Source organism: Haliotis cracherodii, unplaced genomic scaffold, assembly GCF_022045235.1.
Source record: "Haliotis cracherodii isolate W230 unplaced genomic scaffold, xgHalCrac1.p SCAF_4, whole genome shotgun sequence".
In the NCBI taxonomy this organism is placed as follows: Eukaryota; Metazoa; Mollusca; class Gastropoda; order Lepetellida; family Haliotidae; genus Haliotis; species Haliotis cracherodii.
The window spans coordinates 43,199,153-43,217,910 of NW_027266297.1; the positions used below are offsets into that span (position 1 = coordinate 43,199,153).

The 18,758-nt window shown below is 39.0% G+C and overlaps 1 protein-coding gene across 1 annotated transcript; it reads right to left on the reverse strand.

Annotated features, from left to right (window-relative positions):
• Window positions 1-2,406: 2,406 nt before the first annotated feature.
• Window positions 2,407-15,583, reverse strand: LOC139479183 (ATPase ASNA1 homolog). Its single transcript, XM_071261993.1, has 8 exons — window positions 15,450-15,583; window positions 13,340-13,487; window positions 11,282-11,336; window positions 9,956-10,049; window positions 8,811-8,961; window positions 6,860-6,967; window positions 5,746-5,946; window positions 2,407-5,047 (listed from the first exon to the last, which is right to left on the reverse strand). The coding sequence occupies exons 1-8, from the start codon at window positions 15,575-15,577 to the stop codon at window positions 4,925-4,927; spliced, it is 1,008 nt and encodes a 335-aa protein (XP_071118094.1). The 5' UTR covers window positions 15,578-15,583; the 3' UTR covers window positions 2,407-4,924.
• Between the last annotated feature and the right edge of the window lie 3,175 nt (window positions 15,584-18,758).

Genomic DNA, 18,758 nt, shown 5'->3' on the forward strand with positions numbered 1-18,758 from the left:
CCCTTCATCGGGCCCAGAAAGCAGAGAGGGAAAAGAGCCTCCGGGTTATGGAACGTTGCAATATTTACCGGAGAGTATATGAACGGTTATTACGTGTCCCTGACAATCTCACTCGGTATTGAACACATGTAAAATAATGTGATAACGTAACTGTAGGTAAAATATCCTGTTGGTCTGAACCCGTTTTGTTTTTATTTGTTTGGGGTTTTTTGTTTAACGCTGCGCAGCAATATTCCAGCTATATGACGGCGGTCTGTCAATAATTGGTTGCTGAAAACCTATTCTAACCCGTATCTTCAAGGGTAGGGTTTGAATCCGTACATACATTGCTGTTTAATCCTCAGATGGTATGTACTTGTCACATATGAACAGTTATGAAAGCAAGAATAGTTTACATAAATTTGCAAGTTTTAGCGAGTTGACTGAAAGCGAAAAATATACTCACTCACGTTGTCTCATATACCCCGGTCACACTCGTTTCACACTGTTAAGATTATTGCATGATCAAATACAGTAAATGTAAGACGGCTCAATATCATTACTGCTAAACAAACTTAAGAAAACATTGGTGTGAGCACCTCGATTTGAGACAGTAGGCGTTCGCGTACAACGGAAAAGTCCATTGCCATTGAATATGGGACTGTGGTGGAGTGTGACGCGGTGGAGTGGAGTTCGCGCCATTTTTCGTATTTTGCAAAAATTGTTAAAGGCACATGTGGATATTACCTGTCGATGGTTGTGGTTTATGAGAAGCATGAATGTTGTAAGAAGCGACTCACGGGATCGGGTGGTCAGGCTCGCTGACTTGGTTAATGCATGTCATCGTATCCCAAATGCGTTGATCATGATGTCAGTCACTGGATTGTCTGGTCCAGACTCGGTTATTTACGGACCGCCGTCATATAGCTGGAATATTGCCGAGTGCAGCGTTACACAACAAACAAACAAATGTTGGAAGAGAATGCCAGATTGTGGCAGATGTTACACGTCTGCCATATTGTTGAAACCCACAAGCACAGGTAAGGAGCTGGCAAACCTAAAAACGTAATCAGACTGACTGCACAACTTATGTACCGAGGCCCAAACCATACCTGGATATTTGAACATATTCTGCCCTGAATCCCAACAAAGGGTTCCTACATGAGTGGGTGAGTGAGTATGATTTTACGCCGCATTTAGCAATATTCCAGAAATATCACGGCGGGGGTCACGGAAATGGGCTTCACACATTGTACCCATGTCGGGAATCGAACCTGGGTCTTCGGCGTGATGAGCGAGCTCTTTAACCACCAGGCTACTCGACCGCCCCAGTTGCCACGAGAAAGGAGTGAACAATCAGTTCATCATGGTTCACACACATGGGTCCAGACACCACACTTTACCCTATTGAGAACTAGAAATGTCAGGTCCCTTGATTTCATCCAGTGTGGGCAGAAACGCCTAATCCGCAAATGCAGAATTAAACAGTTGGTCTGGAATGATAAAAACCAATCATGCTGAAACTATTTGGATATGTTTTATCGATGTAAGTGTTGAGTGCAGTTGGTGCTCGTTTGTGTAGGGGGAGGAGCAAAGATTGCTCATTAAATGAAAACTCATTTGACAATGATGGCAACCAATAACGCATTGCTGCTATTAATGAGTGAGTGTTGTGTAAGGCAATAGATGAGGAAAGTACAGCTATATGATCACAGCATGTAATGTAATCCTGCCTGGACCAGAGAGAGCTTGTGGGTGAGCAAGTAGTTTCGCATGGCTATTAGCAATTTTCTAGACAATTCACACCAGAAATGGGCTTCACACATTATGCCAAACGTAACCACTTTCACAGCAATTGAATGTCTGGATGGACAGACCAGTGGTTGATTTTGTGAGCTGGATGTCAAGTTAAGATCAGATAAAACTGTCACTGCTGAAATTTCCATAACACCTCCAATGCAATAAATGCTGCTTTGAACAGTATTCCAGTTATACCAGGTGTGTCAGTTTTATGTGAGAGGAAAGCCCAAAGTGATGCAGGTCTCAGACATTTACCACTTTGGTAAAACCCACGAGAACAGGTATGGTGCTGACAAACCTAGAAAATTATTATGGCGAACGGTATTTGAACAAACAGTAATAGGTTTCCAGCGTGACTAAGGGACGCAACTCTGCACAATAAAAACAACCAACCATTGGGACCTAGGATTTTTCAAAGGATGGGGCTTCAAAATTTGAAATCTTTACTTCAGTGTGAGTGGGTGTGAAGGCTCAAATGTCAAATTTTTAACTCACATGTGCATTTAAATAATAAGGTATTTTTGTCATTGGGGTCCAAATGTGATTTTCAAAAGTGGGGAAAACAAACTGCAACGTCTTCTGCATGACAAGAGAACACTATACAAGACTCAAACAATGACTGGACATAGAAGTGTTCTTTTATTGTGTTAACATACATGGATCTGAAGATTAAGAATGATATTGACATAATTACCCTTTTCAGTTGAGTGCTATCATTATGAATAAATAGTAATCAGAAACTATTGTTGGAGGTAGAACTCACCGAAGTTTACCATTCACTTGACATCAACAAGAAGTACAGGACACATAAGCTGACATATTTGAGTTACATAAACAATCAATTCATATTTACATAATGCCCATTAAGAATGCATTTCTTCATAATGTCACAAAAAAACAGGAAAGTGATTCCTATTTAATTTCTACTGTTGGCAATTCAAATACTAGTAATCAGGGCACTGTTGTGATGTCTGATCATTAAACTGAGAATGTTTCCATGATGTATTCAAAAAAGGGGCAAAACCAAACTGGCAACAAAGTAAAATCATTCATATATTCATCAGACAAATACATGCACTTTATACTATTGAAAGTATTACAAAGGTAAGAGGGAGAAGGTTGGCTTTGACATCTCAAGTATTTCCCTCATATCATGTCAGCTTGATGTGGGCGGAAAGTCTGAAGCGATGCAGTATGTCGACACTTTGATGATACCCAACAGCCTGGGTGTGGTGCTGACAAACCAAGGGTCATTATCAGGGCAAATCTAGGATTCAAACCCATGGTCAGGAGATCCTAGCATTGCTAAGGGAGACAACTCTGTACAGACCACAGTCATCCAAATGGCCGTAGTAGTGAACCACCACATTAAATAAATATATGTACATGTACCATGCAAGGTGACAATTACTGCTTAACTTCTGAAGAGATGTAGTAGAATATCTTTTCTCATGGCATATATGCTTGTCATTAATTTAATTGCAGTCATACCAAATTTGCACCTCAGGCTATTGAAACACAAACTCTTTAGATGCAAGAAAAGTCTCCGAGTAACTGAAATGAACATACTATAAATGTTCAATCACATGAAAAAACATACAGGATAGAATTTTACCAAACGAATATTTGTAAAACCTTTCATTCATTCACACAGGCTTCACGTACCATACTTAGGTTAATACACAGTACAGAAAACACCCACAAACTACAGCCTGACAACACGGCTACACCTGTAGAGAACCACTCCTCAGTTGTCAGGGAAATCCTGGTCCTGTTTATTACCCTCAGTTACCCAGGGAATTATTTCTCTATTCTATTACGATAAATACCCTGCATCAATTCATGACCATAGTTTCATTTGGGAAGTGATGTCACTATATCAATCTCTCTTATCATAACTTCCCACAGAATTTACATGAGTGTAACTGATTAGATGCTTTAAAATGCAAATAAAATCGGACTCAGAACGAAGCAATAACAGCACCAATGTCAAGGGTGTTAAATATAATAGAATAGAGATCAAATACCCTGGCTAATGAAGAATGTCTCTCCGAGCTATCTCTCTTGTCTCTACCTTGGATAACATCTCTGGCACATGACCTCGAAGTCAACAACCAATCAAAACGTCTTGTCTGAAGTTCCCAGTTGAAATTGAGACATATTGGAGATTTCATACACTGGATAGACAAGGATGCTGTTTAGGATGGGATCCTTGCCATAACTCTACACCAGTTTAAAGAAAACTTAAAGGCAGTCAAGATACTTAATTAAAGTACAAACATTATCATAATCATAGACTGTATGGTTGCCATGGTTGTGCTCCTATTTAACAAAAATTTCATCATAACTTGAGTTAGCAAATAGGGCTTTACCTTGCTTTAAGCAAAATTGCAACACTAACAAGATCAGGTGCACACAATAGGGTTGTAACCAACTTGGGACAATTCCCTGTTTGTTTTGGCATAAGAGAACAATATAATTTTTGCAAAAGAATAAAAATACCTATAAAAAAAAAACAATTTGCAAAATGTTTTATGAAAAAATATAACGAATGCAAACTCATATTTGATGCCAAAGTCTACTTGTTTGAATACTTCCTGTTGCCAGCAGAAACGGACCACAGCAATCTCATTAAAAGCAAATCTTTTACTCTGACACTGTACCTGTGTGTGAAGATCTGACAACCCCACCATTAAAGGGCTCATCAGGTGAACCTTGAGTGAAATTTGACTACCCATTCTAAATGAAAGATGCATTGCTTCTTGAGCCGAACAGATGTCAGCTTTCTAAACTGATTCAACTTCCATCTCTTCACCACCTTGATTTGGAAATTTTTATTTTTAACAAAAGAAAGCAAACACAGACCACAAATATTCCTTTGATGGTACTCAGTTTTGGGTGTTTGGGTCTTCTTTTATTTACATTCTGAACTGGTTATTTAAGTTCATTTACTTGATACACAAATCAGATATACTGCCCTGAGAAAGTTGACCTGACCTTCTGTGGAAGGGTTGTCAGATCATCACACAGAGAGGTACTGTATTGGAATAAAGGTCTGATTGTAATGAGATGGTGATCACGGCAGTTATTTGTTACACAGATGAAGGAGGGTCCTCTCGTCCAGGTGACAAGGGCCAGGAGGTCGTTAGTCCGGGGAATAGGGCTCCATCAAGTGTTTGGAGAAAGATTTGATCTTGTCCACACCACGGACCTCTGCATCTAGCAGGGGCAGTTTCGTAATATGAAAGTCTTCATACAAGTCAGATATCTGGAAATGTGGAAAAATTATACATAAAATGGTTTGAAAAATATGTTCTTTTTACTTTTTTTAAATGTTTTGTCTGCTGACTAAAGGACAAACTTTAAAGAAGTTTGTTTGTTTGTTGTTTAATGTCACATACAGCAATATTGCAGCTATATGATGGCGGTCTGTAATTAACATGAGTCTGGACCAGACAATCCAGCGATCAGTGAGCCTGACCACCTGATCCCGTTAGTCGCCTCTTACAAGCATAGTCGCCTTTTACAGCAAGAATGGGTTGAAGTCCAATTCAACCCCGGTTCTTTACGGGTATAAATTGAAGTGACTTAATGTTGACTTGCACCCAATCAGTAATTTTAAATCCTAATTAACCCATCTGTTTCTGGCCACATATCCCAGTTGGGGAGTTAGGTGGTGAGTTTATGATATCTCATCTTGACCATAAAATGATTACGGACGGACACAAAGACATGCTAGTTTAGGAGGGTTTCAGTAAAAGCCTTTTGCAGAGCCATCATTTTGAGTCACTAGTGGTTAATGGTCTAAGGATGATGAAAGCAAGGGCAGGATAACACCCTTTCATTCAGAGAATTGTAACTAATGGATCCTCACTTTTGATGGCTCTTACAACAAGCATGGGGTACTGAGGAACTTCTCTACCCACACATCCCAACAAGCATATTCATTCTAGGTCCAGCATTTACCTGGTCCAGATACTTGGCCTGTATCTTCTGCCTAGCTCTGCAGAGATTGCACGGCTCTTCCCCTTTCTTTGCCATGTGAAGCTGGTTGACGATGATGTTGTGAGTGTCGATCTGGTACTGAGTCAGCTCTTGGACCAGTCTCTCTGTCTCGTACAGAGACAGAAACTCAGCGATGCACACACACACGAATGTTGTCTGGTCCTGAGGTCAGAGGTCATGATTAGAATAGCATTTATAATAGACTAACATCATTTATAGGCAATGATTAATGAAAAACAACAGAGAAAAGCTGTCTTATACTGTGATTAATGGTCTAAGAATGTTGTTTTCTTGTCACAAAGAAAATATAACATTCTGGGCTAAGCCTGAGAAGTAACTCTTTGGTTAACAGATGCCTTTGATTCACATATGACCAGGACTCGGTTGTATGAAAATTTAATGAACTTATAGGATCATTTAACCCTAACAGTCAAGGCTGTCATTTTCAAGGCTTTTCTTGTTGGGTTATTAGACTGTCTGTCAATATTTTTTTTAAATCCAGCATACTATATTAGTCGTAAGAACAAAGACACACTACGAAAATCACAAATTTTCCAACAAGATTTATTTAACCAACAAATAAATAAATTGTAATGCTTTCATAAACAAGTATATGTCATTTTGCACAAGTTCAAGGCTTTTCAAGATATTTTGGTGATTTTCAAGGCTTTTCAAGGTTGACACAAAAGATCAAGGCTTTTCAATAGGGACCTTAAAATTCAAGGCCTTTTCAAACCTACAGAACTTTGTATAATGACAAATTAATGGTGTCCTCAATCCTCCATAACCTAATGGCCCATTAACATACTGATGGTGTCATGAAAAGTTTGATAAAACAGAATTCAAAGGCACATTAATTCATGGAAGCATAGTGACACCGTAATGAATAATTAATGTTTGATACAACCGGTCCTGTGCCAAAAGAATCTGTCGATGGTTGGATATCCACTAATGTAAAATACCATTGCCGTGTATCAAAGAGAAAACACACTTGCGGAATAATTTGTCGCTAAATTCTAACAAAATCTCAAAGTAGCCCATGGGGAGATTGCTAATATATGTGAACTACACTTACCGCATTCCTGAACTGTTCGTTGACCTGTCTGATGGTCACCAGCATGTCGTCAAACTTCTGGGACATCTGATCAGCATTCAAGTCTTGCATCCCCAACATGCCTGCCATCTGCAAACACAGCATCATTTACCAGTCAAGTCCAGACTTGAGGTAAAATGAAGGATCATCTGTTGGACACTTACAGCTGAAAATAAATTATTGGTACTCTACCCTGAAATTGGGAAGTACTTGATTCTGATTGGTCAATCTGAAGTATCAAATCAGAATAACCATCTCTGTTTGAAACATCAGAATTGTCCCCGTCATAGATAATATCAACAGAAAATGTTTCTTTCACAGTCATTCACTGCTTGCACACATCAAAATGGACATACATTTTTTTTTCTAACTTTATGTATTTTTCAGAAAGTTGTTTTGGTCACTCGATTTAGTGGTGAGAAAAAGCTTTGCAGTCTTCATAAGAATATATATACAATGCATTAGTTAACTTATTATTCAAAATTGTAACTTTTCCTTGATTTTTGTTGTTATATATATCTATGTTTCTCATGCATCAAATTAAGAGTTGGCGAGTAAATGAGAATAAACTTTAACTATTTTTATGTGATTTTATTTGTGATACCTACCTTAAATGTGAAGCTGTGCTGGGGCACTTTAGCAGTCATAGAGTGAGTGAGTGAGTATTGTTTTACGCCACTTTTAGCAATATTCCAGCAATATCACTGCGGGGGGACACCAGAAATGGGCTTCACACATTGTGCGAACGCTTTAACCACTAGGCTACCCGACTGCCCCTTAGCAGTCCTAGAAAGATTCCTTCAAATTGTTCAAGCACCACTCACTTTGCCTGGTGGCCCACGTGTTATGATGTTTAACATTCAAACTCTTAATGCTTACCCTAGTCATAAAGAGACAATTTCTGAGTTTCACAAAAGGCACTAATTCCAATGTCGGGAGACATGGCAGACCAAGAGTAAACTGTAACACTCACTGAAGAGCAGAGACCCTCTTTAAGAGATACATGTACTAACTTGTTAGTAGATGGAAGAAATCTTCCATGAATACTGTAGCCTCTACAAAAGTACCAATTAAGTGTTGGCCTACAATCCAAGTCCATTATTATGCATAATCGAAATGAAAAGGCTGCAGTGCTCCTGATAATGTGCAGTACTGGTCATTATCAGAACTAACAAGTACCATACATCTTTTTTCAAAATAATAAATATCTTACTACTCATTCAAAGACCATCATTCAAAGACCTCGTGCTGTACCTTAATATAACCAAGACGAGAGAACTCGAGTGTGTTATTAGCCAATGGCAGTTCAGGATTGGGAGAAAATCAATTTGATGCTGACATGAAATAAGAGGAAGAGGATTTAAGAGGAAGGTAATGCCTGGTATGGTATGATAAAAAATTATCATGAAAGTGTATAGTGTTGTTTTGACACGGTTGTAATTTGTTTGAATGCATCATATACTAAGTGTGACTTGCAGACTGACTTTACAAAGTTACCCAGTGCCTGTACCTACTTATTTCATCTCAAAACATTAATTGTTTGCAGTAATCAAGCTGATAATGGTGACAATTGCAAAAGTTTAACCTTTTGTTAAGAGAGATTTACACTGAAACCTTTCAAATTTAATAAGAGTGTGAGCATGGTGAGTGAGTGAGCTTGCTTTGATGCTACTTTGAATAGTATTTCATTCACATCACAGTGTGTCAGCTTAATGTGGGAGGAAAGCCTGAAATGAACCATGGGCATTGTGCTGACAAGCAGGAAATATAATCAGGGTGCATCAGGATTCAAATCCAAGATCATAGTTTTCCGACTTGCCTAAGGGACGCAACCCTGTACAGCAAACTGCAGCACCTTAGTTTACTGGGACATCCGTTCGCCCATATAAATATATGTGTGTGTGTGTAGTAGGTTGAGATAAAAGCAACTTACCTGGGAAATAAAAGGGCTGATTTGGTTTTTGAGGCGGAGCAGTTTCCCAAGACCCTTCTCTATAACAGTTGGGAATGACAGGAGACGAAGCGTGTGGCCGGTCGGGGCAGTGTCAAACACTACCACTGAGAAATTCATATTCTTTACAAGCCTGTGTGGTAGAAACAGACACATAGTTGAAAAGCAAAGCCATGTCACCATTGAAGATATTTTACTTTTAAACTGTAATCCATTCCTTTTTTAAATTGTAAATGCACTTGCACAATTCAATCACAAGTGTAGTCCACATATATGATGTTGTGGCAAAATTGGCCTACAATATCATTTGACGGACTGCTGACACAAATACGGTTTGTTTACTTGTACTATGCAGTCAATGCTGGTTGTCAGGCTGCACACTCCAGCATGACAACACCTTCTGCCTTCAGCAGAAAACGGAACACATCCAACATCTGAGTAGCTCAGTCCTTCACACAATAAGCAAGGCCAATTTGTTTTTCTTGACTTTTCTACAACCTCTCTATATTTTAAGAACTGAAATAGACAAAATATTTCCTAGTTTTGCTTGAAAATGTGCTCATTTGAAACATCTCCTTCTTGGTATTCTTCCTATTAACGGTACATATATTTGGAGGCAGAACATTTTTTATATGGCTTACCTCCTGTAAAGACTGACAAAAGATAAACAAAGTGAAAAGAAACAATACTGGCCTTGCCTAGAATTAACATAGGGACTGACCCATCAACAATATTCTAAAAGTCAAAGATGTCAGGTCCTTCATTCAAAACATTCACACACTTCAAAAAAAAAAACCAAAAGAATCCATAGATGTGTAGATACCTTTTTTTCAATTGAAGGGTGTCTGACTGTCAATACTGCTTTGATATTTTATTATTTTATTCAATGATATTAGTACATATGGTACGTGGGAACCTACATTTTCCTCAGAAGATTTATAATTGGTGATGGTGTTCTTTGCAAAATGAATGAGAGGGACTTTCCCAACTTTGACTTGTATTGCAGCTTCACACTTAAGATGGACATTGTACACATGTTGGAGAACGAACCCAGTTCTTTGATGTCAAAAGTGAACACTTTAACCCCCACCCACCCTTGCCTGTATCTACTGTTGTTCAAGACTAACCTCATCACTTCAGCAAAGCTCATAGCTTCATCAATACCAGGGAAAGCTCCAAGCAACTCTTGTACCATATTCTTCCCCATGTTCATCATGTCGGCTGAAACACAGATGTGGCATTCATCCTCCATTCTATCAGGATATAAAACCTGGACCCACAGCCTCCATAGCTTTATATTAGGAAGTGACAGCATTCCCAGCTGTATTAGGCACAATCAATAATGCAATAAAGATACCAGTAATGCAATAAGGATACCAGTAATTCAATATGAGTAACCAATAATGAAACAAGGATACCAATAATGCAACAAGGATACCAGTAATGCATTAAGGATACCAGTAATGCAAAAGGAATACCAGTAATGCAACGAGGATACCAGTAATGCAATATGAGTACCAATAATGCAACAAGGATACCAGTAATGCAATAAGGATGCCAGTCATGCAACAAGGTTACAGTAACGCAATAAGGATACCAGTAATGCAATATGTGTACCAGTAATGCAACGAGGATACCAGTAATGCAATAAGGATACCAGTAATTCAATAAGGAGAGAAAGAATAGTATCATCTGATGGTATTATTAACTTTGTGTCCTTCACAAAACGTTAACGGTTCCATCGAAACAAAGCAACACTGACACATGGGTTCCGGGTATTTATTATAATAGAATGCAGATATAATGCACTGGATAATCAAGGATGATTCCTATCATACAACATCACCAACCTGTACAAGACAGTTATCACTACAGCATTGTGTCTAAGCTGTTTCTTATTTGTTAAGCATGTCATCGTATCCCAATTATGTAGATCGACGCTCATGATGTCAATCGCTGGATTGTCTGTTCAAGACTCGATTATTTACAGATTGCTGTCATATAGGTGGAATACTGTTGAGTGCGGCGTTAAACAACAAAAAATCATTAATCATCAATCAATTCTTGTTTACTCACTGTTTAACACCGCTCAAAGCAATATTCAACCTATATGACAACACTCTGTAAATTATCAAGTCTGGACCAGACAATCTGGTGATTGACATCAATCAAGTCATCAAGCCAGACCATCCCATCTAACTTGCTGGGCACTATTATTCTCATCCGGAATCCTCTCAGGTGTTGTTTCTAAGTTATGCTGCATAAAACGGATGCATCTTCCCAAGGCAAGGGACTGGACTTTTATAGTCAGTTAACTACCTTGCCTTAGGAGGGTGGGTCAGATGGCCACAGCCTCATTGTGGTGGGAAAAAACCATAGAAAGTTATTCTTCTGACAGACTATACATATGCACAGTATACCTTATATAATTTTATGTGACATTTGGATCTTACCTTGTTCAAAATATTCATCTGGCAACTCAGAGAAACCCAGATTTGGGTCAATTTCCTGGAAAAGATGATAGAAAGATTAAGAACCACAGATAATAAATTACAGGATCTACGATGAACATGTATCTAAATATTTTTACATATTAATACTGTTTATGCATCTTAATTCCTGTCAGTATATATTCAATAAAAACAAAGGCCATTGATGTTTAGTGAGTGAGTATTGGTCTTAGGCCGCTTTGAGCAATATTGCACAACTTGCTGGAGAACACTAGTCAAGGGCTTCACACATTAGACACAGGTAGTGAATTGAAACAGGGTCTTCTGCGTTACAAGCAAATGCTTGAACCACTAGACTATACAACTCCACTAGGAGTTACAACATCATTAAACAGCACGACATAGATGCTGTTGTATCAATGAGCCAGTATGGTTTTACGCCGCTTTTAGCAATATTCCAGCAATATCATGGCAGGGGACACCAGCAATGGGATTAACACATTGTACCTATGTGGGGAATCTGACATGTATTCACACATTTATACTCGGGAGTATGAACGCTCGTGTGCCATGCCAAACACAACAGAACATGGAAGGAAGCCACCATAGTTTACTCAGACATTGCATCCATACATGACGTCATCATATGACGTAACGAGATATGTGTACCTTGGATATTGCGGGAAACTGTATCACACAAGATGTAAACTACATGGAGAATACACCATAGAATCGAAATTGGGCCGTCAGCATGATAAGTGAAAAAGTGACAAAGGATTGAATTCAGTGCTTGAAATGATACTACTATCTGTACTAAAACATTGCATTGAAAGAATAAGAAAGACATAAGTTAATCCTGTCTTCAACAATCAACATAGTTACAATAAGATATGTTCATGATCATGATGATGCCCATGTATTATCATGTAAGTATATGGTCAAATGAGTTGTGGTATCAGTATTGTGATGCAGCAAACTGTGGCTCCTTACACAACTGGGCCCGGCCTGAACCTGAACATTATGGTCAACAGAGACACAACACTATGCCGTGCTATTCCAATACATGTATGCCCACAGATGTATGTTTCACAGATGTATTCCAGCTTTTCCCTACAAGGTCGGTCGAAATAAAAATAAATAGCAATGTCAATCATTTATTTATTATAAGAAAGTAATTCTGCTGTGGAGCTAAAACTGTAGCAGGCCTCTTGAATTACGGATATTGATGAAGACATAGAATTTATACATAACATTTTGTATTGTATAAGAGGGTCTATATTAGCAGCAGGAGACATAATAAAAATAAACATCTTTATGTTTAATTTATTCCTTTTCCAGCTGCTTTTCAGTAGGGACGGCAGGCCCTTGACATGAAGAATTAAATATGTGTTGCCTAATATAGAATCACAAACAGTATTGCAAGGTATGTTGTGTAGTTCTTGCTTCTGTGAAAACCAAGGCAGCATATGTCCCCAGAACCTGTAACTCAAGTTTGGGACTGGAAGGTAACAGTGTGTGACCCAACTTTGGTCATGACTATCATCCTACCACAACTGTTGCTCATGGTGTCAACCATTGGTTTGTCTAGACCAGGTCATCTTCCTGAGGCAAGAGCATCCACGAGCCAATTTATCAAAGTCTAGTTTCCACTCTTGCCACATCAAGCACACCTTCCTGTGCTAAATATGATTGGACTTTATCAATAGTCCAATCAGAGAGTTTCATAAAATCGACATCAGTATTCCGTCAACATATGGCATGTCATATGGCATGTGCATTTTGTGCAGAAGTTCTTTCAACATTTAAGCAAAGATAAGTATTTTCTAAGTCTTCAAAATTTAATCCAATTCGCCCAAGTACTGTGCTTGTAAGCGGTCGTTAAACAATCATTAAACACGACAGGTACACATTCGTATGACAGTGATTTACCTGCCTGACTTTGTTGACTCGAATATTTCTTTTAACTCTTTATCTTTTAAACCCCTCAAGGAATGCCCTTGTTTGTCTGTCACGGATGAAACAGCGAATGTTTTCATAATGTAGTACAAAACCTGGACTTACCATGGCATAGAGATTAGGAAATCCCTGCACAAGAGTTGGAACCTTTGAGAACTTCTGGTTAAATGCATCAGAAATGTTATGAGCAGGATCTGTTGAGATCATGAGAACAGTCTCTCTTTTCTTGGCCAACTGAACAGCAAGACTGCAGCTGTAACACACAACACAGCATAATTTCATCACAGATTGTAAAATGTATGGGAATATGTGCTGCAATCTGGTTCCAAAACTTTGTTAAGGGACAGGACATCTAGCATTCTGAAGATTTGTCTGTAAACAATAGCTGATACCATGGATACCCACCGAGCTTACTCAGCTCTGCTCTCCTTAATCACCGTCAGAATGTTTAGTTTCCATGACCACCATGACGAGTAAGGCTTGTCATGTGACCTGACTTTTCTCTAGTTAATAAACATACGCAACTATTATGAAAAAACAACAAACGGGCCAAATGCAATCCTTTTGGTGCGCTTTACATATTGTTTTGCATTATTATACAGATACACAGATACAACTGTGACAGTGAGGTGCATGACAATATGCCTGTACACATCAAAGTGACTGTATTGCTAGCATGAAAGTTATGTTCATAAAGATGTGTTGACTCGTCCAAAATGAAAGAGATGAAAAACACATAAAGTGAACTGTGTAAGATGTGACTGAGGTACTAGGCTGGCCATAAGGAACTCTGTGTAGGAGAGTGATTGGCTTCATAAGACCAAGGCATATTTTTATTGTAATCTATGTTTTGATAAACACTGGTTTCTAATCTAATGAAGCTGACAATCGGTATTTTGTAATTCATCCGTAAGAAAAACAAACAAGCTTTACTTCAATTTGCTTCTTGTAAAAAACATCTGAAACCAGTTACTCTGTTCAGTGCTTGCGCTGTGCGGAGCTCTATTGTTTGGGTTGAATCATGTGACACTCAGAAATCATGTCATGCATGATTATAAAACACACAGAACCACCGATGTACTATCCCTTCAAATGGGATTGGATCTTGAACATCTTCGCATGTATAGAACCGATATACCTGTTGATGGTTGAATAGCGTAGCAATGTACCACAATGAATATCAACATAGTGGGCAAATTGGGAAGTGTTGTAAGGTTCATATATTTGTACATTTAGCACATTAAGAGGTATTCTAACATTGCATTCAATGCAGTAATGTGAAACCAAGTATGAAAAGCTATAAAATATTAAGTTAAAAGTTATAACAGTCTGAATTTGGATATCTTTAACTGGAATTTGGAAACTTTTACCAACAGTAAGATGATTTACTGCCACTCTCATGTCTGCCTCTGAAAATGCAAAGACAAATCCCTGTTCGGCATCTAATTTTAGAGTCATGACAGTTGAAACAGACCAAAGGTGGGGTGGCGAACTGTCCAAGGTATATACCAAAATGGAATTGAGATATGAGACACTAAGTCTTGACCATCTAGAATGTACTAGGGCTGGGACGGGTAGCTCGGGTAGGACCCACAGTACTACCCGGGCACGTAGTTACGTGATATATTATAATATTTAATTACAAAAACCCACTACAGCTCAGTGGTTATGCTACAAGCCGCTAATGTTCGCATTTCTTTCTGACAATGCACACATTCCTTTTGACTTGTATATGTTTGAGTAAGGATAACGCTCCAGTCAACTTCAGTGTACGCATGATCTGATCGTTTGGTACATGTATCAAAATAGTTTTTGCCTGGGCTGCGGTAAAAGAATTCACAATCAGACTCTTGAGACCTACAGTGGGTATCCGGGTAGGGTCGGGTAAAAGGGGGTCGTGTACCCGGGTGGTAAATTTGGACTCGTCCCAGCCCTAGTATGTAGCCCTAGCCGGTGGGTGTGGATGGTCTCGAGGAATGAAGCGCTCATAAAATTAAGTTTACGTGTAAACATATCAACATTTGATGCCTGATTTTAAGAGCCTTCTCTAAGATGTCTTAGTAAGACCATGGCTTTTACATGAATTCCGAAAAGCAGTTGGGGACAGATCAGCCAAAAAAATATCAGCGAGTCAAAAACCATGACGTGTGACTAGGCTAAATGACTTGCACGTTGAGCTTCCGATAGATGGATCTCTCTCCTTGTTGGTTATTACCTGGTAGTGGTTTTCCCTACTCCACCTTTTCCACCGACAAAGACCCATTTCAAAGATGTTTGCTCTACTATATTCTTCAAAGATGGTTCATAAGTAAGATCCTCGTCTGGATCTATGGATGCAGCCATATTGCCGGAAAGCTAAAGGGAGATAACTGCTACATAAATCGCGTTTAGTCTTTCAAGGAAATGTCTCTTCGTGGGTTACCTTGAGCGTCAAGAGGTCATGCCAAAACTGCATGGGGTTGGGGTTGGGGTTGGGGTTGGACTGTGTGTCATTCTACAGAAACTGGCAAAATGTTGTTTCTGACTAAAACATGTTATTCTCGTCTTGTTTTTATGAAAACATTTTTCACTCCTCTGTGATAACGCAGCTTGCTTGTGAGGAAGAGAATTTATAGATGTCAGCTTCTTTATTGCAATGTTAACAGAGGTCATTGTGATCAAGTGTGATTTGCGCAGTAATGGCATTTGAAGATTATGGAGGTTCCTTTTTGGCAGATCACTGAGTGCAGTTTGAAATTTTAACTCTAGTTTCTCTTATTAAAATATAATACTTCCAGTAAAGACATACGTTATGCAAACAAGATCCTTTTCAGTAAGTTTCACAAACAATATAGTAACATTGTTACATTTTTTCGATATATTTATTAGATATTCTTCTTGCCACAACGAAACTTGGCATCACGTCAACAGCAAGCCTTGGGCTTACGGTCAAATGGGGTGTAATTATTTGAAAAGAGTCACATGACCAGAATGTTCTGGAAGAGGGAGTCAGGAGAGGCATGATGGAGACAAGACTTAGTGCCTCGTATGTTTTGGTTTTTTTTAAATTTGACCCTACAGTTAAAATGATAGTGATTTAATTCTGAGTCACTACCGTATAGTGTGATATCAGGATAAGGTGAACATGTTTACAGTGAAAACTAAAAGATACAGGTTAGGGATACACGAAACACATTGATAACGTTCAACCAAATGTAAATTCTACCATGAATTTGGAATATACTCCATTTTGATTGGTCAGTCAGAGGTATCAAATCACAATTGAAACAGACGATTATCACTATCACCGCGGAAGCTAATATTAAAAAAAGTGGTACCTCTTTTACTGTCATAGTAGGTGGGCATACTTAAATAATTATTCGTACAACTATATATAGGCGACGGAATGCATAGTTGTGGTTTCTACAGTATTTTAAAAATAATTCGGGGCAATACATATCGTGCAAATACATGATAGAGCATGCCCGACCTAATGACCAGAAGATGTATACAATCAAGTTTTTACTTCGAGTGCACATTTCACAACTTTTGCTCTTAAAATACAATTTCCGTATTTATTACTGCAGCTAGGTTTCAACACATGTAAAATAGCTTTATATAATCTTTCTTTAACAGATCCTCGCATCAACATCACTCCATATAATTTTAGAAAGTATGTCTTATTTACTTATATACTGAACAACAAAATTTCCTGTGACATTGAATAAGATTTAATGCAAAGTTATGTATTTTTACCAAATCTGAAAGAATTTCGGTTTGCAACAGATAAAAGACTCTGTAAGTGTTCAAATGGTTTAATTTGCCATACTGACTTCAGAAAATGCGTGATTTCATTAAAAAACAAACAATATGTCAATTTACATATAAATAGCGTGTGTGTCCACCTCTGGTTGCGATGCAAGCAACACATCTTCGTCTCATGGAATGGACCAGTCGTCGCACAAAGTCCTGTGGGATATCTGTCCATATCTGTTAGAGCATGTTTCAAAGTTCATTGAGTGACAGTGGAACACGTGGTTGACGTCGAAGGCGCCAATCCATCTCATCCCACATGTACTCGATTGGTGAGAGATCAGGGGAGCGAGCCGGCCAGGGGATGACATTCACGTTGTTTTGTTGAAGAGAATCCTGAACAAGTCGATCAATATGAGGCCGGGCGTGGTCATGTTGAAAGCTAATGCCTGGGTCATGACGACGCAAAAACGATAGAACAACAGGGCCGATGATCTCGTCGCGGTAGCGCTGTCCATTGAGATTTCCCGCTACCAGTATCAAACGGGTCCTTAGTCTTGCTGTAATCCCACCCCATACCATAACGCTGCCGCCCCCGAACCGATCTTCTTCCATGACACAATGATTGACGTAAAGTTCACTTCGACGTCGGTTCACTCGAATCCGTCCATCGCTGTGGCTGGGGTGAAAACGAGACTCGTCAGTGAATAGAACTTGTCCCCACTGCATTGCCGTCCAACGAAGACGCTGTTTGCATCACTGTAGATGTGCTTGACAGTGGTTTCCTGTCAAAATGGGACGTCTGGCGGGTCTTCTGGCGACAATCCCTGCACATCTGAGGCGACGACGTACGGTTTGTGAAGATATTCGTCGAAGGCCAGGGATGCTTCTTGCAGTCACTGTTGCTGGCTGGAATCGATTTCGTAGGTGTTGTTCGAATCCAGTTGTCTGTCGATTATTGGTTACGCGTGGCCTGCCACTCCAAGGATGGTCTCTGACTGCATTCGTCTGTTGCCAACGTAGCCATAAACACCAAATGGTGTTTCTGTGGACGTTAAATTGTCTTGCAATATCACGTTGACTTGATCCTGCTTCAAGCATACCAATGGCTCGCAGACGCTCATTTTCGGACAGGCGTGGCATTTTGTAATGTTGAATATTTGCGTAATTTTGTTGTTTTTCAGAGTGGTTGTCAGCACGATGCTAAACAATGCATATGGTATCCCGTTTACGCACGTTTTTATACCCATTCTTTGGTAGAGAAATGCATGGGACTTGCATAAAAGTCAACTTTTGCATGGAATGCATGCTTTTCTGTAGCAGTTGCGTTTTTGTGACTTGATTCCACACATGTACTACAATATTGAAAACCAAACTTTACTTGTTTGAAAAATACACTAAAATATTGGTCACAGGAACTTTTGTTGTTTAGTATAAGCATTGGTACTAAATGTGCGAATGCTTTCAGCGGAAAAAAATAACTACCCTCGTCGGAGTAAGACTGTTGAATCAACGGAGCTAAAACTCGTTTTTATTGCAATTAATACTCAGTTGTAATGATATAATTTCCTGACAACCAGGAAATGACAAATCACTCTCAAGTCGTCTATAAGAATTGACGCCTTCATTCTACCCAGACGTACATGCTGGTTGTCATGATCTACCTCCCATCAGCCCTCAATATATCCGGTCGGTCATTCGGAATTGTTCGTGTCATGCAGTCGGAATGTACCATTACAATACTAAAATCTCCCTTTCCTTGGAAGAAAATAAATCAACCAAAAAACAACAA